Below are 24,422 nucleotides of genomic sequence, written 5' to 3' on the forward strand. Positions count from 1 at the left end.
TTTCTGTACTCAGCCCACGGCCCTCTCTCCTTATCTAATGGAAAATTGATGGCGAGGCTGCAAACAAGTCGCAAATGGTATTATGTCTGAGTTGTTGTCAATTTGTTTCAATATTCTGCACTTTACTGTTGCACGTTTTTCATCTGAGTTATCCACCGAAATTTTCCTCCTCTTACTCAACAATCTACAGATGAAGCACATACATGATATTTTGACATTTTTGTTTTGAAGGTATGCTTGATAAGTGCAAGGATGTGGGTTTAAGTGCTACCATTGCTACCTGTTCCAAAAGTTGTTAAGAAATTCTGACTCGATCTAAGGACGCTCAAATTTTTTTAACAACGCGTTAACAAATATAATTTCTCACATGTACAGTAGAGTGGAGCAGAATTATACTCATTCTTGCGTTCCGTTGGCCCCTAATTTTTTTTACCAAAATTTTCATCACCCAGTTAATTCCTCGTCTTTCCTCAAGAACAGAATCCTGAAACAAAAGTCACCTGCTTGACATTAGGAAACAAAACAAACATGTTTTATTTCCTAATCATATAACTTGATACCCATACATATTTTCTCTGTAGTAAGTCTGTTGTGATCTCTTGAAATAATGGGAACAACTGTTGCTCTTAGAATTGTATTATAAATCTTTAGTTTGCCCAAGAGGTTTACTGTATTATATTGCCTTATATAAGCAATCAAGATCAGATATGGGATCGTATGTATCAAACCTCTCTTCTTAGGAGACCCAGGAATAGCATTAATTATGAATTAAATGCATTAAAGCATTGCCAGCGCAGAGAGGCAAAAAATTAATCTGGACAGGTAGTTGTCTGCGAAAATGATTGACAGGCAGGTTGAGATGAGGTTGCTCTCTGACCCCTCCAAAATGTAAAATTCAAACTCAAAGGATACCTCGTAAGAGCAAATGAATAATAAAGCGATTTAAAAGAGCAAAAAAAGTACATTTGCATGTAGAGCAGCGATGGATTCGCTGAAAACGAGGATGAGAAAAACAGAAACACTCACACACTGTCAAATGTCTGCCCGTGCGGAAAAGCAGCTGAGTTTTAGAGATGTAAAAAGAATACAAGATACTCCAATAAAATCGTCTGTAACGACTTAAGAAAGGAAAATTGTCTATGCTATTGAGGGGCTTGGAGGACAAGGCGAATAAGTGAAATATTTGTCCTTTCCAGAAATACGTGTCAGAAGTTTCGAAATTAAATGGATCCTAATGGCGGAGAGAAAGTTCAAACTCACTTTTTGATGCTTAAAAATTGGAATTTGGGAGAGAATTTTTCGCAAAATATGCATTAAGACTAATTTTACAAAGTCTTACAAAGACAAGGGACAAGAATGTCCCCTATTTCAAATTTTCGCCCTAAAATATTTTTATTTAAATTAAAATTCAGAATTATCTCCCTCAAAATATCCATCCTTCAAGCTCTGATGGTCCATAAGTAATTACTGAAATTTTAAAGCTATTCAAACGAGTAAATTTAAAAATTTAAGGTAAATTCCTGGCCTCCGAAGTTGAAAGCCTAGTTTCTGATCGTCATTATAAAATAACAAACTAACTAATATATAAAAGTTTAGTTGGTATTTACCTATTTGAAATAATCCATGACTTGCGTGACATCTTTGAAATAATCTGGGATGCGTCATCCTTCTTTGTGACCACCGAGTAAAAGTGAGGAATATGTTTCGACAAACCGTCACCTTCCGGCCAAAGCGCCATGCGACGTTTCAAAATTTCCGCCGCCATTTTATTTTTTTACGGAGAAAGTTTTCAACGCAGCTGTCCGAAATTTTCACTGAGTTTTCTTTGTACACTGCCGATAAAATTTAGTGAAATTTTTAAACAGATTCAACCAGCATTTCCTTTATCAAAAAATAAAATAGCGGCGGAAAATTTGAAACGTCACTTGGCGCTTGTGATACTTTGATAGGAGGGGGACGAAATGAGTTCGGATAATGTGAGGTTTACTGTACGCCTAATTGACAACATGACTATCGAAATCCAAAGATAATCACTTTCCCCGAAGTATTAAAAACACCATCTAGTGAGAGAATATAGCTTTTCTCTCCCTACAACGAAAGCCTCCGTTGGAAAGTTCATATTATTGGGAGTGCAGTGGCATCAATGAGCTGTGGCAGCTGTCATGGCGACGCGCAGAAAGTCATAGATGACGCAGCCCCGATAAACATGCAAATCACATATTAGAGTCGAAACACAATTAGTTTAATTAAATACTTTCTTCCAGTCGGCCATGATTACCGTCGAATAAAACGATTAATTTTATGACTAATTCATTCAGGGTGGGATTTATTAAGCCTACCGCAACCACCTCGTTCCCTTCCCCACGCAAGATATATGTCTCGGACAAGACAAATTAATCGATCTACGGCCGAACCTAACAAGTCCATTTCCTCGGTAGCTCTGCGCCTGGATAGTAGATCGCTATCGAATTACCTCGATCAACAAGTTCGGTTTTAACATTCAGTTCCGGCGATCACCACTGATCAAAGAGTTGAGCGATTGGTTTAACAAAACTAGCCTAATTTGCAAGCACTACTTACAAAATGCTCACTCCGATATTCATCAGTCATCATTTAGCGAATTTTATTTCATTTTAGATCAACAACTTGTTTAGTATTAGGCAAAAAGCAGGTATGTCTTCGAATTTCACTTTTGTCCTACTAAATTACATAGGCGGATCCAGACAACTTGAGCAAGGGGGGGGGGGACGAAGGCCTCCCCTTGAAAATTTTTGAGTTTTTGAAGCATCGAGCATGCAGCTTGAGTCAATTTCACCATGTATAATTACCAAATGAAAGCGTCTTTCCTTTTCAAGGTGCGTCGTTGACCTCGCAGTGTTGGATCGTGAATTCTCTTGTTGTGCTGCTTGCCTATTTTGAAATCTTTGTAAATGAAAACTAACGGGGATGATATGTGCGAGTTAATGACGCGCCTCATCAACACATTGTGTTGGAGTTCACTGCTTGCCTTTTATTTTTATCAAAAAGTGCACAATTTCTTTAAGCCCCGTGTAGTACAAATCAGAGATGCTCCGAGTTCAGAGTCAACTTATATTTTAAAATGTCATTTTAGGTATCTCAAAATAAACTTGAAAATACGAGAAAAGGAGTAACACAGGGAAGTTTATCACAAGTTTACACTCTACGAATAAATGGATCTATTGGCAACCTTGCTCACGCAGAAGTGGGATCGAGTGACGACATCCCCTTGGTTTTTTCATACCTCGTTTCCAAATTCGAGTCTAGTACTTTATTTATTCAAGTTTGTGTCGGGAATGTGGAATGAAATTGAATAAAATAACACAAGTTTCCACTTTCATTCTTGAGAGGGTTATTAATTTTCTTTTCGAGGCTACTGCTGCCCGTCATGCGAGAGAATTTGAAATAAACTGACACCTTTCTCCACATACACTGTCAAATTTTTGCTAATGTTGCAATATACTAATTCATCCGAATTAAGAGAATGAAAACATCATATCAATGTGAGGTGAGTTCTTGTTTTCATATTGCCAATGCATATGATTTATAGGATATTTTAAAGGAAGCATCCAGAAACCTAAAACTGTACCTAGATCTATTGACCGAAAGTATCAGTCTACTCTCGGTTAAGCCAGACTGATCGAAAATCGGACTGAGTGCGTCATTTACAACTCGAATTTGAGGATGGAAGGAGATGAGAAAAAATAAAGGATTATCAGGTCTACTAAATAGTTGTCTAGCATGTCACAGGCAGTAGAGGAGTTGGCGATGGCACCTCAAAATTTCAAAGTTTTACGTGGCAACTTATTTTGTTATCATGACTTAACGACTGCACGTGTTACATCGAAAATTTCAAGAAAGTTTCGTTAAATTAAAAGAACCAGGGAAAAAATATTAAATGTTCCACAAAAATTGCAGCCCTAAATGGACAAATGAATAAACTTGTAAATAAAACCGTGCAACGTTGCAATACAATTAAGTATTTCTGTCTCTCGCCCCTGCATCCCCTCCCCTCCCCCGTCATCATAATTAAGAAATAAGGTTGATCTCCAAAACTTACTTTTATTCTTTAGAGAGCGCACACCGCGTGGACTCTTTGAAATACATTGTCACCGGAAGTTTGAACTTTCCTATGAATAAATAAATCAATAAATCATACATACATCAGAGTATATACATCACTATTGCGCTGAGCCCTCCATTGAAATAAGTGCAGACATTCTAGCAGTGGCGTGGCGTGAATTGCGATGTATCGATTGTTCTGCCATTTAAACCTATGGTGCAGAATCGATTATTAAGGCGTTCGCTGCGAACACCCTGTTTTTCGATTCTTTTCCATAGGTTTAAATGGCAAAACAATCGATATATCGCAAAGCACGCCACGCCACTGCATTTTAGCGTTTGCCCGGCCAGTGTATCGGCATCTGAACACCACTCTGCCGTGCTAAGGAAAAATGCCGTATGAACCTTCGTCAGTTGCCAAATTTCCTTCGATTAAAGAAGAATTTTCAGGAAAACTTGTGAATATTTCCCGTTCAATTTTTCCAAGAATTTTCTTCCTAATTAGATCTAAATTATCTGAAAATTTTAAGAGAAAATATTAATAACTCTCCTCAAAAATGAACATTTCATTGGAGGACATTTGGCAACACTCGAATGTTCATACGGCGTTCTTCCTTAGCACGGCAGCACTGTCCGTTCACTCGATCAAAGATGCGTAATAGATTGATTTAGTGGGCACGTCAATCGATGTATCGCCGTTGAATTGCCCTGCTCGATATCAAACCAATCCATTTATTCCGGATGAAACCATCGATTAAAGCGAATATCGAATGACGTAGCCACTAAATCAGACTATTCGTCCGATCCGATTAGCCTCCCTATGAGGCAGGCAGAAGGAAGGAGGGATTGTTTCAAATCCCTGCTTCGCCGGAGAGGGAAAAAAATTTGGTTTACGGTTAGCTGACCAACCGTGATCCCTCAAAGACGACTCACCCGACTCACTGATACACTCGAGTGGACCCCTGAATAATTTATACGCCTTAAACGTCGTTGCCATTGCGTCACGGAAAACAGTGGCGCCCTCTGCTCCTCCTCCACGATAAAACATTAAATACGCCCATTCAAAAGTCATTGACGTAGGATTCAGTCGTGTGATGATACATTTTTCGAGGACAAAATAAAGATCTTCCATCATGAATCTTTGAATCGAGATACGCCCTTCCGTCTGAGGGACGACGGCTAGGACTCTCGTGAGGGATTTTTCTCGAATTTTGGCCTTATATTGGGAACAATTTTACACCTGATGATGAGTGATTGTGTACTCAAAATGGCCACGGTGTAAAGAAAAGAAAATTACGAGCAAAGAATCGGACCACAGCAAAGAAGTAAGTCAACAAATAATCATGACATTCAACAGAGTGATAAAACCCCCTAGTTTGCTATTTTTAGATCACTAGATTCGTGTTAAATGAGAGAAAAAGTTGCCTAATCTTAGCAACACCGGATGGCGCTTACTAGGCTCGAATGTCCACCCTCCACGTGCTGAACTTACTGTGGCACCAGAAACTGAGCCATTTGGAAACGCAGGAGCGTATGGAGCCCCTCGATTCTAATACCGGTGTTAGTTCATGGCCCTCTTGAGATGCATCATGGCGTTGTCCTGCCCAAGATGCAGGGAGAACCGTGTTCTGTCTTGCAGCTATACTGCCGCCCAAGATGGGTCCAAAACGGCAAGACCATGACCGCCACATTGATGCCAAAATTCCAAGAAGAGGTGGACTTCAGGACGCTGTTCTCTCTTCTTTTCTTTTCCCTCCCAACCGGTTGGATTCCTCTTAACCTGTTCTTGTTCATCGTTCTCTTTATCTTATCAATCTCTTTCAATCTCAACTCTTGATTGAAAGGTTTAATAATATTTGGACTTACTTGTTCTACAAAGAATTGCAGGAGAGTATACGCAGTGTTTAAGACTGAAGCTACCTCGGAAAATTAAGAATCGCGGAAATCGAAAATCGCGGAAACCGAAAATCGCGAATAATAGAAAATCGCGGAAAATCGCAAATCGCGGGTAATCAGAAACTAATATATTTAGGAAAAATTGATCGGAGAAGCTGTATTTTAAAACAATTTGTTTAAACACTCGACTTCGTGAAATATCATACGGAGATGTAATGGTTACTGAAAAATTAACAAATATTTCCCAGAAAAAGGTTATTTTATTGGGCAATCATCAACTTATTTATTTTATCATAAATTTTATTGTTACATAGGTATTTTAGTGACTTATCACGAAAATGCCACCGAAAATAAATGCGGATATGGAAACTCTACCATATGCAAAAATAAGTTAAATTGAAACGAACTGTTTTCTTTGGGTTTGCGTGCTGCATACTTCCTTTTAAATTATTTCTATTTCACGTGATTTATTCCAAACTATCATCATTTCAAAGGACAAAAGTCCATGCGGAGTGTACAAACATTTCAAAAGCTTCTTCTCTTTCTTCGTCTACGGACGACTAGACCAAAGCCGTGTGCGTCGCAGGTCATCTAGTACCGAGCAAATTAAATCATAAATATGATAAAAACATAAAATTGGTAAATTAATCAAATCAGGAAAACAAAAACATTAGTTTAAAATTTCTGTAAAAAAAAATGTCAAAATCACGGATTGGAAACGCTCACTCCGCGAGCTTGAGTATAATAGCCAAACACAGTGAGGCCGGGGCTAACCGTGAGGTAGCGCCTGCAAGACTGCAGGAATACTTCAAGCATTGCGCCTACGCGCCATGCGTGCAATGCGTGAAGTATTCCTGCTATCTTGTGTCGAATTTTGTGTGCAATGCATGAAGTATCCTTGCAGTCTTGTAGGCGCCAATACGCGTTGAGCGCTGGCCGCACCGTGTTTGGCTTCAATAAGATACGTCTATTTTCATGTATATAAAGTCTTGCATTTTAACACCTTGTGTGACTACCCTGACGTTGAATCGAGGATCTACTAACGTAGAGTCCGACGCGCTAACCACGGCTTACCTGACCGGTTTACATTCTATTTGAACGGTCCCTAATCAGAATTACATATATCTAAAATTATGTAAAAGAAACAAAAATGCTGGCCTTAATCTCTACGTAAAAAAGAAATAGAATTATAAATAAAAAGGTCTCAGGGATTCCTTTAAATGCGCATAGTTTATTTTCGCCGTTGTTGCCGGATTTCTCTTGCATTTGAAATTTCCACGGCGAGCGGGATTTTTTAAATAAGTAGGTATATTAAGCGAGACGAGTTATAAATCATAATAGCGGGTCAAAATTAAATTTCCAGAACTTAAGCCGCTCAGGGATGTATTGCAAGGGCTGGGCGGGGGAGAGGGGGGCTGAGCGTGGCTGAACGAGGGAAGTGTCACTTGGGACGGGGGACGGAGGAAGGGAGGGGGTGTGGGGAGGGGGCATCGCGGTCGACCTCAGCCCCTCAGCGCGAGGCTGTCTCTTGTCTTTGCTTATTATTGTCGAAATTACTTTTCCAGCTACAAGGTGCTCTCAAACGTGCGTTCGCGCCTCTATTGACTGTAGGGAGAGTATGGTCATTTGTGATCCGCTCCCTCATTGGTCGCGAAAAATAGGCTGATATCGTCACCTTCCTGCCATAATATCAAAGCACCACGCGTCGTTTCAAAATTTCCGCCGTCATCTTATTTTTATCCAGAGAAATTGTTGGTTAAATCGGTTTGAAAATTTTACCGAACTTTATCGGCAGCATGAAGTAAATTCGGTGAAATTTTCGGACAGCTCCGTTGAACAATTTCTCTGTAAAAAAAAAAAAAATAAAATGGCGGCGGAAATTCTTAAACGTCGCATGGTGCTTGTGATAATTTGGCCGGAAGATGACGATATTGCACGGAGAAAAAAACTTCGTGCATGGGACCCGAAGTTGAGGTCATATGGATCTCTGAAGTTTTCTGATCACGTATCTGAAAACTTGAGGTCGAGCTGCCGAAGTTCAGGTCAGACATCGAGGCACTTCGGTATGTACCGGAGTAATTCAGATGTGCGACCCGAACCCTTCGGTATACATCGAAGTACTTCAGATGACTGACCCGAACTTCGGCAGCTGGACCTCAAGTTTTTAGATACGTGATCCGAAAACTTCAGAGATCCATATGACCTCAACTGCGGGTCCCATGCACGAAGTTTTCTTCTCCGTGTATAATCGTTACGGCCGTAAGCGAACAAACAAGACGACGGCGACTCCACGTAATCGTCTGATTCCCATCGGAGGAAATTAATCAAATAATCATGAGGAATTTGATAAATGCCGGCATCGCCCGCTGGGGAGCCGAATGTGGTGGTCATCGGTCCGGTGAGGATTGGAGCTCAGCAGTAATCAGTTTGTTTGAACTAATCTGATATATTCGATACAAATCTGGATAAAGGAACTTGAATTTGTTGACTGTTCACTCCCATATTCAGCTACCAAATTCAGCGTGTGATTCCAACAAAAGAATTGTATAATCTGGTAAATCTTCTCGATGGAAAAATTTTTACAGCCCTCTTTATTTGAATTTAAAAATTACGTCATTTTTCAAGGAAATGAAGGAGCATCGAGACAGTTCTAAGTAAAACAAGTAGGTTCAACGAAATTTGACAATTTTGTGAATTTTGAAAGTTGTATCGCTCATTTCTGTTCTGAGGGTATAGTCAATTTTTAGGCGGGGACAAATTTTAAAGGGCGGCCCTTTTTTTCAAGCGAAGGTGTACATTTTTAAATACTTTCCTTGCCCATCAGATTATTAACTATTACCTTCTCAAGCTACTTGCTTGCCTCTGAAAGAGATTATTCAGTAGATGGCTGCTTCCAGCTTGTTTTCTATAGCGTGTTATCGGCGAAAGCCACAATGTTGCTTTATTTTCGCTCTATTAATTTTTCCGATCTCCCGGACGTCAGTCGGACGTTACCTTGAATTATCCACTTGGATTCATTCACCCGTGCCGAAAATGCCCCTGTTCTTTCCGATTCATTCGAGAAACTTAATTGCACACGGCAGGAAGCAATTACACTCCTTTTATGACGAGGGAATCCCTTTCCCCTTGTGCCGTCAGATCTTTCCCTCTCTCACAAACTTCGTCGGGGGAAACTCGTTGAGGGGACACTCAGCCTCCGCGGGCACTGTCTGGATGTGCCAGATTTTAATGCGAAACTCCCGGATTTTTGTAGTCAAATGGCAGCCATTCGAAAAATAATTTGGTTCCAGCTATAAAAGGTTTGTGTAAATGTCAGATCAGAGAGCCTCCAAAAGAAATATATTTCTATTCCCTTTCCGGGAAACTTTGGGATTTGATCGTTCACTGGAAAAAAAACATTGGATCTAGATTCCAGACTCTTGAAAAAATTGTTAAGAAAAAATACTCTTGATTCAATCGGATTTAAGCTTAAATCAAAAGGAAATCCGCTCAAATTAAGAGGCTTGGTTCTTAATTTAAGCAAAAATCCGATTGAATCAAGAGTACTTTTTCTTGTCGATGTTTTTAAGAGTCTGGACTCTAGATCCAATGTGTTTTTTTTCCAGTGTTGTGAGGATACAAATAATGAGACCTCATGATGATACAGGCCTCAATCAGATTTATAAGTTACAAACTGATTGCGGTAGACGCGCTAGTCGTATACTACCTTCCTAAGGAAAAACGCCATATGAATATCCAAGAGTTGCCAGATTTCCCTTGATATAACATGTATTTTTGACAACATTTATGCATATTTTATCATGACATTTTCAGATATTTTAGATTAAATTGCCTACAAAATTGTCTGAAAAGTTTGGAAAATAATATTCATAATTTTTCCAGTAATATCGGGGTTTCTCGGAGGAAACTTGGCAACGTCTGAAGGCTCATACGGTTTTTTCCTTAGTATGGCAGTATGCACAGTAAGTTGGAAATGTAACCAACGTGCGTTAAAATTCAGAAAACTGGAAATCCCAAAACAGAGGGAAAAAGCTCATTCGAGCACAATTTTCATTCGAACAGATACGCTGGTCTTGATATTCCTTTCAAATTCACCGATGATCCGAATTTCACTCTTAATAATGGATGTGAACTTTGAATAAAAATACCAAAAATCATAGTAGTATCATTGAGCGTGCGGTCTGAACCTAAAGCTCCGTGGGAAAACAAGAAACTTGAAAACGCAGAGTGGAAATTTTTCTAACCCAAAGCGCAATGAAAATGAGTTTTCGTGAATACTATTTCATAAAACTTATTATTTCATACAATACTTCTTAGGCGCTTGAACGAAGATAATCTGACATAATGCCTCTTTCGAGGATTGATAAGATTTGAATGCCCTGGCAAATAAGTTCTGTCGAAAATAAGGAAGTTGGCAAACAAGGATGCTCCGAGATACAATTTTTTGGATGGATGATTATTTTCTGATGGTGAAAATAATCCTCAGAATGAAAGTTTCCTCAGTCATATTTTCGGTTAAAACTTCTGAAAGAAATATGTGTTGGTAATGTATGATGCAGGGATGGGAATATGATCAGAGGAAGATGGATATGGCGCGTAGTTAAAAGTCATGCGAAGGGTTTAGCGGTTGAAATCACATCGTAGGGTGAAAATCACAGGGTGTCGCAGGTGAGAAAGGGCGCGCTTCGTATAGGCTGCGTTGGCGAGGATGAATGTTTTATTAAGCGCATTAAGATGAAGCACCGAAAGGCATTGAGGGACAGGACTCGCACAGTTAACGAAATTTAAAATATGTGCGATCACATAAAGAGCTCCCGAAAGTCAAGGATTGTCAATGCAACCGTTCATTCATCTTAAGGTGATTCGATGGACGCCATATTTTGTGTCAGAACGGCATACGATATATCGCATCAATTGGTTCCATTTTTTCAGCTACTCGTCATTTTTCGCAAATTTTGAGATCGCAATTCTATTGTCAGGAGACTAAAGCACTCACTTACCAATTTTAACAAATAAATTCAACGTAATAAAGGCGTGGTTTTTTTAGAGAGAAAATATCGCATTCGAGTGCATGATTCAATAACTGCATCGAATGCGATATTTTCTCTCTAAAAAAACCACGCCTTTATTACGTTGAAATTTGTTTGTTAAAATTGGTAAGTGAGTGCTTTAGTCTCCTGACAACAGAATTGCGATCTCAAAATTGGAGAAAAATGACGAGTAGCTGAGAAAATGGAGCCAATTGATGCGATATATCGCATGCCTTTCTGACACAAAATATGGCGTCCATCGAATCACCTTAAGTAAAATTTTGTGGAAAATTACTTGACAATCAAGCAACATTAAGCTATTCTGCCTCAGAACTCATGCACGCTCAGAATTTCATGAGTGTTGACCTCTGTAGATAGTTTATTCATTGTGAAGCAGTGGCGTGGAGTGCTTTGCGATATATCGATATTTCCCAATTTGAAGCTATGGCAAAGAATCGATTAGTAAGGTTCGTTTACCGTTACGAACACCCTGTTCATCGATCCTTTTCCATAGATTTAAATGGCGTATCAATCGATGTATCGCAAAGCACGCCGCGCCACTGTTGTGAAGGTATTAATGCGATGTCTCTAGAATCTATCGACGGTGAAACGACGAGACTTTTAATCAGGGTTTGCAACGTCACATACTTACTGTCATATTTTAATTTTTCAAAACATGTCTGATTATTATCAGTCTTCCGCTTTATTGTGTAATTTTTTTATCCTCTAAAGAATGTTTTTCTTTTAATATTTCGCACAAATATGAAAAGTAGTGTTCTTTAAAAAAATGTAGGACGAACGGACATTAGAGACCCGGCAATAGATTACTATCGTAGACTGTGTGCAAAATTAAGAGCCGCCACGTGACCTTATCTACATTTTATGTAGAATACAATGGACGTATTAAAACTTTCCAAATTCAATTCATAAATTAGAAAATAACGAGTTTTGTCTGCGTCAATATCTCACTGAGGAAGTGAAGGACAAGGCGCGTAAATTCAGTTTTTGCTATCTCAAGAAATGTTTTTTTTTTTTTAATTTTCAAAATTATACGGAGCCATGTGGCAGAGAGAGAGTCCAAACTCATTTATGTTGCATAAAAATTGAATTTTAGCAGCGAATTATTCACAGAATATATTTAAATACTACGTTTTAGTTGAAATTATCAGTATCTCAATTTTTTCTGAAACTGCCCCAATGCGCCTTATCCTCAAAGCTCCTCACTTGAGAGTTGATTTTGCTATTTTTGAATACCTTCGACGGGTTTTGCGGGGCATTTTGATGAGAAAACATACGCTCAGTGTTTCGTTTCTCACCCTTGTTAGGGGTTGCACTGAAAAAAAATTCTCGGCGTTTTTACCAAGGTCCGTTGGTACCTTTACCATCTCACTTTTTTTACCAATTATTGGTAATTTTACCAAGACAGACTGGTAAGCTTACCTAAGAACCGGTATTTTTACTGTTTTTTCAGGTAAGAATACCACTTTTATTGGTAATCAATTCCCGGTAACTTTGCCATTTTATCTCGGCAATTCTACCACAGTCGATAAAAAATATTGGCGTTTTCACCAAGGTCCAGTAAAATTACCGAGAAAGTTCAATAATTTTACCGAGATTTCTCGGTACAATTACCAATTCCATAAATGGTAATTTTACCGAGAAAAAACTGGGATCAAATAGAACCCTAAATTCTTGGTAGTTTTACCCTTTTCTTAGTAGAATACACCGAGATTTTTTTTCAGTGTGCCTTGCATTTTCTAAGTTTCACCGTCGATGCTGTCCGTGGCTAGACTCGTCCACTGTGCGGAGTTGCGCTGCGCCGAAAACTGGAGGCTGGAACGAGGGATCAGAACTTCTGGGGCTGATAATTTCGGAGCCGTCCTTCGAGAGGTGCCGTGAAGCCGACCCAGAGACCTGGCTTAATTACAACTTTTCACAGTTATTATTTTGTGCCAGCCAACCCAAAGCCCCTGCTCTCCGCTTCCTCTGTGACCCCCCCCCCCCTCCTCGCCCCCAGAATGCAAACAAGTAATATAATTTTGAGCAAACATTCTCTTACACACCGTTGCCGAATCCATGGGCCTCGTTAATTCACTCTAAAAGCCCTGTCCACACGAGCGCAGTTCGCGGAACTTATTCCTTGAAACGAGGCATGCTGTCCACACGAGTTCGCCCGAACTGGAACCGGAACTTCAATAAAACTATACAATTATCGCAAAATAATAGATAATTACGGCCGCCAAAGTAACAAATATAAATGTCAAGACATGTAAAGGACGTAAATAACAAAAACAAACAAATTCACATAAAAAGAAACATATATAGAAGCTCGGAGTATGGGGGAAGTTCCGGGTTTTGGAGGAACTAGTTTTTAGCTCAGCTAAAATTTGTTCCGGGAACAAGTTCCTCGGAATAGGTTCCGCGAACCGCGCTCGTGTGGACAAGGCCTAACAGCACGATGTCACCTGAATATACTGACCGAGGCAAAGATTTTCAGTAGGGTGAGCCTCTATTTTGTTAAATGCAGCGAATTTTGGTGCTTTGAAGATTGCCAATAGACCTGATTGGGTCAGAGATAATTGTTTTAACTGTATGTGTCCTACGTGAAATTTATTTGGGGATAAAGGAGCCTTTCGTAAGAACCCAAACGGTCAGACTTCTTCCCCTTTAAGGAGCTTATGAGAAGTCTTTTAGGGGTGGGGGCCTGAGCTTGACTGAGCTAAGAGACTTTGAGAGAAATAAACATTTTTGCAATAAAATATTTTTTCAGGTTTTTACGTTACTTTTTGGGGAAAGGATTGGAGTCGAGCTAACCTTACGCATGGACTGAGCCGAAACTGGGAGCGACACAGCGTAAGATAAGTCATTAGGAATTAATAGATCAAACAAAGTTAGAATTAGAAAAAATCGGAATTTTTCCAAAAAAGGAATGGACACCCAGTGGCACTGAGTAGGTGTCTCCTAGAGCAAAGGAAAGGACCGGTGCGGTGATGGCGGCGCGGCGCAGAGATACAACTATTCGTGCTTGATGGATGTATGTGTTGCATATCTGCAAAATTGAAGGCGCGATGGCGCGAGGCGTGAATTCGCATTGCTCCGCGCTAAGCTGCCAACAACGTGTCGCTCAGATTCGGGAGAAAAGTTTAACAACTAGGCCCGACTACGTCTTTCCTATATTGTGATGAGACTCGATTTTTGTCTCTTAATTTTTCAATTTAAGGTCTGATTCACTGGAAAAAAAAACACATTGGATCTAGAGTCCAGACTCAAAAACATCGACAAGAAAAAATACTCTTGATTCAATCAGATTTAAGCTTAAATCAAGAACCAAGCTTCTTAATTCGAGCGGATTTCCTTTTGATTTAAGCTAAAATCTGATTGAATCAAGAGTATTTTTTCTTGTCAATGTTTTCAAGAGTCTGGACTCTAGATCCAATGTGTTTTTTTTTTCCAGTGCGGTTCGATCGGTCATCAACGAAAATACGCTTGAAATGTGGATCAAATGTTAGGTAAAACTGGAAGAGCCCGTTGGCAGCCCGGCTGAAATAAATCTTATAACTCCGCCGGCGGAGGTATTCTCATCAAAGCAAACACTTTGGAATTGTGTCCACTCGGGGCCAAGTTTTGATATTAATGTAAAAGTTACGGTCGAACAGATCAAGTTAGTCCGCGAGCCGGGCGGGGAACTTGAAATCAAGTTGAAATTAGGTTAAAAGCCGAGACCGACGAGGGCGACACGCTCGCTCGGACGTCGTCGGCCGACGTTTCAGTCTTTCAGCGACGCGAAAAATCGCCCCTCGCCAAGCAGCAAGCGCCAAGCACGGAGGACGCGGCTCAAGAGGGACTTCAAAGTAAAATGAAACGCATCGATTCGGAGGGCGCTCGATCATTTAGCATGCAGCCGAGCACACCCGTTCCGCCGCCGCCTTCTTCTTCCGCGACTCCTTCAAACTACCCTCCAACAGAATGAAGCGCTTTGATCAACTCCTCGCGAATAGGTAACTTCAAGGTGGGATATTTTTCCCATTCTCTTTCCCGCTCTCCTCCCGAATACTCCACGACAAGGAACTTAACTCATCTTGCTATTGAGTCAACCAGCCGCCGAGAAAGTTTCCCGGAACTTGAGCAAGGATCCGGGAAATTCTTTCATGACTCTCTCGGAACGGAACGGACTGCCATTGTGAAAAAAACGGAAGGACGTCCAAATTAAGATTCGACGGAAGTGGAACTGTTGCGCACAAAAGACACGGCTGCAATCGTAGAGAAAAAAAGGAGGATTGGTGTTGCATCTTGAAGATGTTTACCCTGCACTGGAAAAAAAAACACATTGGATCGAGAGTCCAGACTCTTGAAAACATTGACAAGAAAAAATACTCTTGATTCAATCAGATTTAAGCTTAAATCAAGAACGAAATCGGCTCAAATTAGAGCGCATTGGTTCTTGATTTAAGCAAAAATCCGATTGAATCAAGCGTATTTTTTCTTGTCGAATGTTTTCAAGAGTCTGGACTCTAGATCCAATGTGTTTTTTATTCCAGTGTACACCAGTGTGAAAAAAAAGGAGGTTGGTGTTTGCATCTTGAGGATTGTTTACCCTGTGACGTAAATCGGTACAACCTGACCAGCAAAATCCGGAATTCAATGTATGATAAACGGACCATAACGTCCGATTTTTTTGCTTAAATCAACTTATGATACAATTTCAAACACTTTATATAGAATATATTTTTTTATCTATAAACTACACCATTTCCAAGAAAATCGATGAGAAAACTCGTCCGTACCGACCTACGTCATCAAAAAAATCCAAGATGCCCGGGATGCACACACCTCCTTTTTTCTCTACGCGGCTACACTGAAAAGTTACAACCTATATAGACATACTGTCCGATCCGGGTTCAGAGACATAAACTTTCGGGTTTAACTTTAAGCGCAGATACGGGAAATTCTTTTATGACTCTCTCGAATCGGAACGCACTGTCACAGTGAACGGAAGGACGTACCAAATTAAGATTCGTCGTCAGTGGAGCTGTTGCACACAAAAGACACGGCTACACTGGAAATATGTTACGGGCTACATAGACATACTGTCCGATCCGGGTTCAGAGACATAAACTTCCGGGTGCTGGAGCCGTAGCTTCGATTTCTCTGGGTACTGAGCCCGGAACTTTCGGCCTCTGAGCCCAGAACGTGAACGTATGTCTATGTGGCCCGTAAGTACGGCTTCCACGACTGGAGTTTTTTTTTTTTTTTTAAGTGTAGTTGAGTCTTTGTATCTTGAATAGTTAAGTCTTTATGTCTTAGTTAGTTAAGTCATCATATCTTAGATAGATAAGTCTAAAAAAAATAATGTATAGCAGGAAGTCGCTGCAACGTCGCATACGTAGATAAGTGGTTTTACTTTTTGGCCATCATTGATACGCATTTCCCCGTCGAAATTTTACAAGAATACGTGGATGTAACGAAACTTTTAAATTCATTAAGTGAGAAATAAAAACTTTCTGTGAGTATAATTTATAATTCAAATTACAATCTTGTTCACTGAATTTTCTGTCTTTCAAATATATTTCTGAAGCTTTCAAGAGGATTTGGTGTTCTAAGAAATCGAACATAATCCGGAATACAGAGTGATGCAAAGACAGGTTTTCAAATATCATGATGCTGTTAAAAGTGGAAAAATGAAGGCGCTGAGCTAATAGCAACGTCGGATGCGAGCGACGGCAATGGCGCCTAGCAAACCTAACAGGGATACTTCACGCATTGCGCAATGCGTGAAGTATCCATGTTAGGTTTTGTAGGCGACCCGGGAAATGCGCGTTGTTTCTTTGCAACTTTCTAAATTCATCAAATGAGTAAGAAAAACAGAGTTTGCTATGTGTGTCAATTAAAAGCGATTCAAAGCGAGCGCAGACCTAATCTTGATAACATTTTTTATAGAAGAATTTTCATGTGCGCTACTTTTTTTAGGGAAGGCTGGAAAGTTTCTTGTATTAAAATACTAAGGAAGTAAGCATGAGACCATTCTCTAGTTCTTTGCTCGAGGTATAGTTTGTTTTAAATCGCCCTCGCCTAATTTCTTCCGGTTTCAGTATTCTCCTCTACATTTGTTCCAAATTTTTTCAATTTGTTTTTTTGGCGTTTCTAGGGATCTGGGTATTTTTTAGAAATCATAGCGCTATCTTGTGTGACAGTGTGACAGGCACCAAAATAAAAAAGGAAAAAATTGTTCGATTATGATTTTAACCCGCTATCGAGAATCAAGAGGGAAACGATTTAAAAAGTTTAACGACTGACTCACAAAACACAGTAAATTATCCGTAAATGTTTAAAAATGGTTGAAGGAGACTTCAAAGGATATAACTCAGAGTAACATTTCAAGTGAAGGAGAAAGAATGAGGCTACCAGACAAGGCAACAAAAGGAAGGTAAGGGACGAGCAGGGGGAGGTTTAGAAAAGATACCGGCTTTGCATACAAATTCATCCATCGGTGACTTAGACTTTCCGTTTTAAGTAGATAAATTCAAATTGAATAACAAATGAATGACGTTTTTGTTCCTCCCGGCAACCTTTCGAGTTCGATTGAGGAGAGGGAAAGGGCCCCTTCCCTTCCCCGCCGCGAGATAGCGCTGCGAGCTCGTTGTCGCCTGGTGTCATTTCCGCTTCCGTCCCGCGTACACTTCTCAAACTTGGTAACTTTCACGCCAGGTTAATGTCATAACCCCGATCTGCCCCTCTGAATTCTTTATATTCCTTGCAAAAAAAAGGAGAAAAGAGGAGAGAATAGCCGGACATTTAAAATGAGACTTTAGATAAGTACCTCATTACACGACTAAGCGGGGTTTTTTTCATCTTCGTGGTGTATGAAACAATCGCAAAAGTAATTTCTTCATGATATTTTCTTTGATATTTTACAACCAATTAGGTACTGCTCCGTATTCTTTGATGAGAATTGTTGGTGTGCGTGTTAGCTATTGGAAACTATAGGCGCTTTTAGTCTCTAACGAATCGCGTACATCATACTGCGTGATTTTCGCCAGTTCATCTTAAATGCCTGGACATTTTAATCATGCGTACTCTATCTAAAACAAAGTCCAATGCTAATATACCGTACCAACATTCAACTCAGAATTTTGGGTTGAAGTAAACACCCTTTGCCGAGCCGGCTACTTTATTTTATAGACGTGCGTTGGTCGGATGAACTACATTTGCAAAAAAGGAACCATTATTTCTGGCTCATAAATAGCCTATCTACACAGCGGAACTTATGGTACATATATTGTTTCTTAAATGAGACAGAAATGGAAATTCCTGTTTGCCAAATGTAGTCCAGATGACCAGCGGCGCTATGACAATGACGATAAACAAAAAAGAACTTTTTTTCAAATACCCGAGCAAACTTACTTTTAAATTTTCTCAAATTCAAAAAATAAGAGACACCTCCTTGCGCGTCGATAACAGCGCAGTGTGTGTTGCTTACATAGCCCTTGAAGCATCAATACAAATAAGACAAACGGAGCTGGACACAACATGGAAATAGAGCGAAGGAAAGGACGGGTGCGGTGATGGCGGCGCGGCGCAGAGATACAACTATTCGTGCTTGATGGATGTCCGTGTTGCATATCTGCAAAATTGAAGGCGCGATGGCGCGAGACGTGAATTCGCGTTGCTCCGCGTTAGGCTGCCAACAACGTGTCGCTCAGATTCGGGAGAAAAGTTTAACAACTAGGCCCGACTACGCCTTTCCTATCTTGTGATGAGACTCGATTTTTGTCTCTTAATTTTTCAATTTGAGGTCTGATTCACTGAGAAAAAAAACACATTGGATCTAGAGTCCAGACTCTTAAAAACAACGACAAGAAAAAATACTCTTGATTCAATCAGATTTAAGCTTAAATCAAGAACCAAGCCTCTTAATTTGAGCGGATTTCCTTTCGATTTAAGCTTAAATCTGATTGAATCAAGAGTCTTTCTTCTTGTCAATGTTTTCAAGAGTCTGGACTCTAGATCAAATGTGATTTTTTTTTTTTTTCCAGTGTTATTTGTAGGATGTATTTTTAGACCTATGTCTATAGCTCGTATAAGTATTTTCCCAAGCAACCCGCGGAATACTTGGTTTTAGGCAGCCTCAGGCCAATTTAAACCCGGCTTGGGTATCTAAGGGTTGAAAGAGAAAAAGCTGTGAGAATCGTCAAAAAGTGGCAACAAAATCTGCTAATGAGTCTGAGTCTGTTTTTGCATCGATTAAAGTTGTACCTTTTTATAGAATAATTGCACAATTCTTGATAGAGAAAACGAGGACAGAGGAACGGAGAGTTTCCACTTTATCTAAATAACGTTGTATAATGACTTGTGAGGCTTCTTTAGAGCGTAGTATTTTTAAACGACTGCCGGTAGATAACATTTGAGAAGGGGAAGAACGTTGACACACGTTGAGTGTGATGAGAAAGTAAATAAAATAGATAAGTAAATTGTGTTCAAAACCTCGCGTCGGGGTGAGAGCTAACATGCGCCTGGAGAGTTATGTACGAAGATCAAGCACAAAGCTGTTAGTGGCCTTCAATCTTTCCTCTCTCTCTCTTCGTTCGATTCGGTTCGTTTTCGTACACATGCAGCGACATCAGTTTTGCAGAGTATTAGTACACATTATTTTCACCCTAGTTTTTCCTGCTACAAAATTTAGAAACAGAGCAAGTTCTACTAAATTTAAAAAAAAAAAAAAAAAAAAAAAAATCAAGTTTAATCAACAATCAACAGTTCAACCGACAACTTGAGAGTATTTGACGGAAAGTGAATGTGATATTTTGATCAATCCAATAAAATCGTTATGAAAATTGAGACATTCTTTGAGGAAAGGACGCATTCTCCAGAAAAAGCACATATACGGGTATACATCGTTTCTACAAAAGATGTCTCAATTTTGAGAGATTCTTTTACATACACGTATAAATGCAGGGGAAAACAGTGTTGCCTAATTTCAAGAATCACCACTGGCAACGTCTAAAAACGTGATACGCATTCCTGAAGTTTCACCGTCGATATTTTGCGATCATTGATTTCTAAACCTGTTTACCGGTCCATTCCACCGGTGTTTATTGATTTTGCGTCGAATTGTATCTAAATTTGCTTTTATTTTTTGTTTTCAGAAGGCGGCTGTTTGAAGCTCCTGCGGATGCATGTGCCTGCGTATGTTCTGCGCGGCCAGGGCGTAGAGCTGTGGTGCGAGTACGATATGGAGTCGGACAGCCTGTATTCTGTGACCTGGTACAAGGACAACGAGGAGTTTTACCGTTTCAGCCCTCGCTCCCATCAGACGCAGCGCACTTATCCTGCCGATGGAATCAGAGTCGAGGTGGGTAAATAATCATGCAATCGAACATTTCAAAATCGTGGCTCAGTTGGACTTCATTTCGAAATTTGGAACCACAATTTCTAGTTCAGCTCAAAAACACCGCATGCACTGAAAAGTATAATGTAGTTTAAAGTAATACTGAATAATGGTAATATCTACTATAAAAGCTCAGATCAGGGTGGCAAAATTTCATTAATGATAAAATTTGGAAATTTTTTGATAAAATCTTGAAACATTTCATGAAATTTCAGAAATTAATGAAAGATATTGAAAAGTATCGGTTTTTTCCTCATGTTTCGCACAATGTAGAATTTGCGTGTTTGAGTGCGGGTTGCATATACCCTATCCCCTGAATTCTTTGTCTATCAATTTGGATGAATAGCTCTCAAAAGAGGACGCACAGTGGATCGAGTCAATGAGAGAGGTCGGACAAACTTTGGAAACTTTAAAAGCTCATAACTCCGTTTATGCAAAACTTTAAGGTCCTAAAAGTGGTTCCATTGGTTTTGTTGTCAAATTTTCCTTCAGAACCACCCCTGAAATTTAAAATGTGACGAATTAAACATCGAAATTCTCAATTTTAGTTAAAAATTTCATGTCCGACCTTTCCGATTGACTCGATCCACTGTGGGACGAGATCGCAAGTCCGCACTTGAACACGAACCTCCATCGACAATATCGGTTTTTAGCGCGTGGAGAGGAGTGGAAAACTTGGAAGCGTTTTAGACGCGCGAGAGTTCTGTGAATGCGAAATTTCCGCGTGGCTTGGCGCTGTCCGTGTGCCCGCCCTCTCGTGCGTGGCGCGTCTTTGAGGGGGCGGCAAGAGAGAGCCGTTTCCGCTGCTCGGGACGTTATAAAATTAGCCAAGTCACGTCACGTCCATTTTGATGCATTATGTAATTAGCAGGGGCAGGGGCCTCCGTATTTAAGCACGGGCGACAAAAGGGCGCAAAAAGGGCCAAATTAGGCGGCATCATTGCCACGCTCCAATTATTTCAGCGTTCGTCTCTCTTTCCATTCCTCCCTGCCGCAAAACATCTGTTTTATATTCGAACGTCCCCCGCCCCTTCTCCCGTGCTAAGGGAAAACGCCGTATGAACCTTTACTTGTTGCCGGATAGTAAACACAATTAATTACACAAAATGTTAGTATGTCTTATGAGTGGATATAACCTTATCAACGATAATAACATAACATGTAAGTTGTAGAATTAATTACAACTCCTCTTATGTTTAGTATGCACATAGTAAATAGCTATACAACACTGTAAAAAAAACACATTAGATCTAGAGTCCAGGCTCTTAAAAACATCGACAAGAAAAAGTACTCTTGATTCAATCAGAGTCTAGCTTAAATCAAGAACCAAGCCTCTTAATTTAAGCGGACTTCGTTTTGATTCAAGCAAAAATCCGATTGAATCAAGAGTATTTTTTCTTGTCAATGTTTTCAAGAGTCTGGACTCTAGATCAAATGTGATTTTTTTTTTCCAGTGCATCAACGATAATAACACAACATGTAAGTTGTAGAATTAATTACAACTCCTCTATGTTTAGTATACACATAGTACATAGCTAACAAATATGAATTAACAATTAATAAAAGTATTTTTTTAAAAAAAATAAGAAATAAAAGAAGTAAAGCTAAGATTGAAAAAAAGCTCAAATATTTCAATTACTTGATAATTTGAGGAGAAAATTTTTGAGAAATTTTTGGAGGGGCTTGCTCAATTTTTCAAAGATTTTTTTTTTTGTAATTTAATCCGAAGTATTTTAAAGAAAAATACTCATTACCCTCAGTGGAGATACATTTTATCAAAGGAACTTTGGCAACGTCTGGATGTTCATACGGCGTTTTACCTTAGCACTGCAGCGTTATCGTCCCTTTTCCTTCCCCATCGCGACTTCTAACGAATGATTGAGGATGAGGTGTGGGAAGGTGAGGAAGTTCTATGGGCCCTTCTAACCTCTCTCCTGAAAGTAAATTCAAACCATATGAAAATTAATCTTTCAAATATCAAAAGAGTGGGAAGCGTTAAAATTTCTGTAAATCAGTTTTTTTATCCTTTTTTTCCTTTGAATAAAAACGAGGACAATAGTCAAAATGAACTTTCCACCAGATTGCTGTTCAACATATGCCTCCTAGCGACCTTCAGATTTTTCTTATAACAGCTCAACAAACGAATATTATAACCCTGCCTTACCTAGTGATTTTTCAAAAAAAAATTTGATACGATAGAAAAGAGACACATACTTCCATATCTATCAAGATTACTTCGCAAAAAACGAATGGAGAAGAAGCATCTTATGTTAAAATTAATTGGAATATCAATTAAAATAATAACTTATTATTGTCGCGCAAAGATGCCCCTTCAATTTTAATCTGATTAGATGAAACTAACAAAATAGATATTGAAATTGTCCTACAACTTGAAAAATAGGCACCTGATTCAAATATATGGATTAAAATCATTGCATCGGAATTTAAAATAAAAGATTTTATTTTAGGAAAGTCGAGAGTTAATTCAAATTAGGACACTTTTATGGACCGTTCTTTGTGTTTTTCCATTCAGCACTGGAAAAAAACACATTGTATCTAGAGTCCAGACTCTTGAAAACATTGACAAGAAAAAATCCTCTTGATCCAATCGGATTTTTGCCTGAATCAAAACGAAATCTGCTTAAATTAAGAGGCTTGGTTCTTGATTTAAGCTAGATTCTGATTGAATCAAGAGTACTTTTTCTTGTCAATGTTTCTAAGAGTCTGGACTCTAAATCTAATGTATTTTTTTTCCAGTCAGTTAAAAAAAGAATAGTCAAAACTGAAGACATTATTTTTAAATACAGGGTAATCCAGACCTTCCGTACTATGTCATTGGTCAAAATTCGCACTCTCTGATTTTGATACGATGATTTGCAGGAGGCAGGCGGGCGCTGCAAAGCGATGAAATTCGGATTCCTTGGGGTCGATTCCTCCTTTGATCCCGGGGTCCCCAACACTGTCGAAAGTGGAATAACCGAGTCGAGTGTGGTCGGCCTGAATCACCCTGTATACTACGCATTCATGAAAACATATTCATACCCATAAAGTTTGCCAATCTGTTATTGTGATCCCTGCCTTGGAAGTCGCATACTATCATGACCGAAGTATAGGGACCATCTTATCAGATTTGCGAGCCTGTATCGATCGAAACATCGTTGGAAGTAGCTCAACTGGTCACTAACTTCGCGCATATTCAAGTGATTCAAGTTAAATTACCATTTTCAATCTGGGCAGGTCTACGAAAAAAGGACTATCGAAGCGGGGTATCCGACGTCTCGGAGCTCGGAGGGCCATACATCACTCGCCGCTTTTGAGGAAAGTACATTATTCGGTCTTGCCCCGGCTCACATACGCACTGCGCCAAAAACTTAAAAAGTGCTCGCAAGTTATATACTGCCAATTTTGAGGCGATAAAAAAGAACATTAGGCATTCCATGTTGCAAGATGGAGGTTATGGGCAAATGGTGGCGACCGTACTCATTTCTGATTTGCTGTATTTGCTTCGCTTACACTGGGAAAAAAAACACATTGGATCTAGAGTCCAGACTCTTGAAAACATTGACAAGAAAAAATACTATTGATTCAATCGGATTTTTGCTTGAGTCAAAACGAAATCCGCTTGAATTAAGAGGCTTGGTTCTTGATTTAAGCTAGATTCTGATTGAATCAAGAGTACTTTTTCTTGTCGATATTTTTAAGAGTTTGGACTCTAGATCAAATGTGTTTTTTTCCAGTGTATCCTACTGGAAAATCGTGTGGTTTCACCTATTCTGAACGAGCATTCCTTTTCTGTTTGTCACCTTCTTTATCATTATTCTTCTTCTTCTTAATTTTCCTCTTCGCTCCTCTTTTACCTTTTTCTATTTCCCCCTATTTTCATTTTCCGCCTTCCTACCTGTTTCCTTTTCCCTCCCCATTTTACTCCTTTTCCACCCTTTCTCCTTTTTTCCTCTTTCCCCCTTTTTCTCCTTCTCCCCTTCTCCCCTTCTCCCCTTCTCCCCTTCTCCCCTTCTCCCCTTCTCCCCTTC

The 24,422-nt window shown here is 39.5% G+C and overlaps 1 protein-coding gene across 2 annotated transcripts in view; it reads left to right on the forward strand.

The window, feature by feature from the left end:
• LOC109042108 (uncharacterized) overlaps positions 1 to 24,422 on the forward strand; it is a 155,923-nt gene that overhangs the window by 94,866 nt on the left and 36,635 nt on the right. For both annotated transcript variants that reach the window (XM_072296070.1, XM_072296071.1), the window contains one exon: positions 20,150 to 20,355. In XM_072296070.1, the coding sequence (XP_072152171.1) occupies positions 20,150 to 20,355 (206 nt within the window). The remainder of the gene's footprint in view (positions 1 to 20,149; positions 20,356 to 24,422) is intronic.

Source organism: Bemisia tabaci, chromosome 2 (assembly GCF_918797505.1).
Source record: "Bemisia tabaci chromosome 2, PGI_BMITA_v3".
NCBI classification, from domain to species: domain Eukaryota; kingdom Metazoa; phylum Arthropoda; class Insecta; order Hemiptera; family Aleyrodidae; genus Bemisia; species Bemisia tabaci.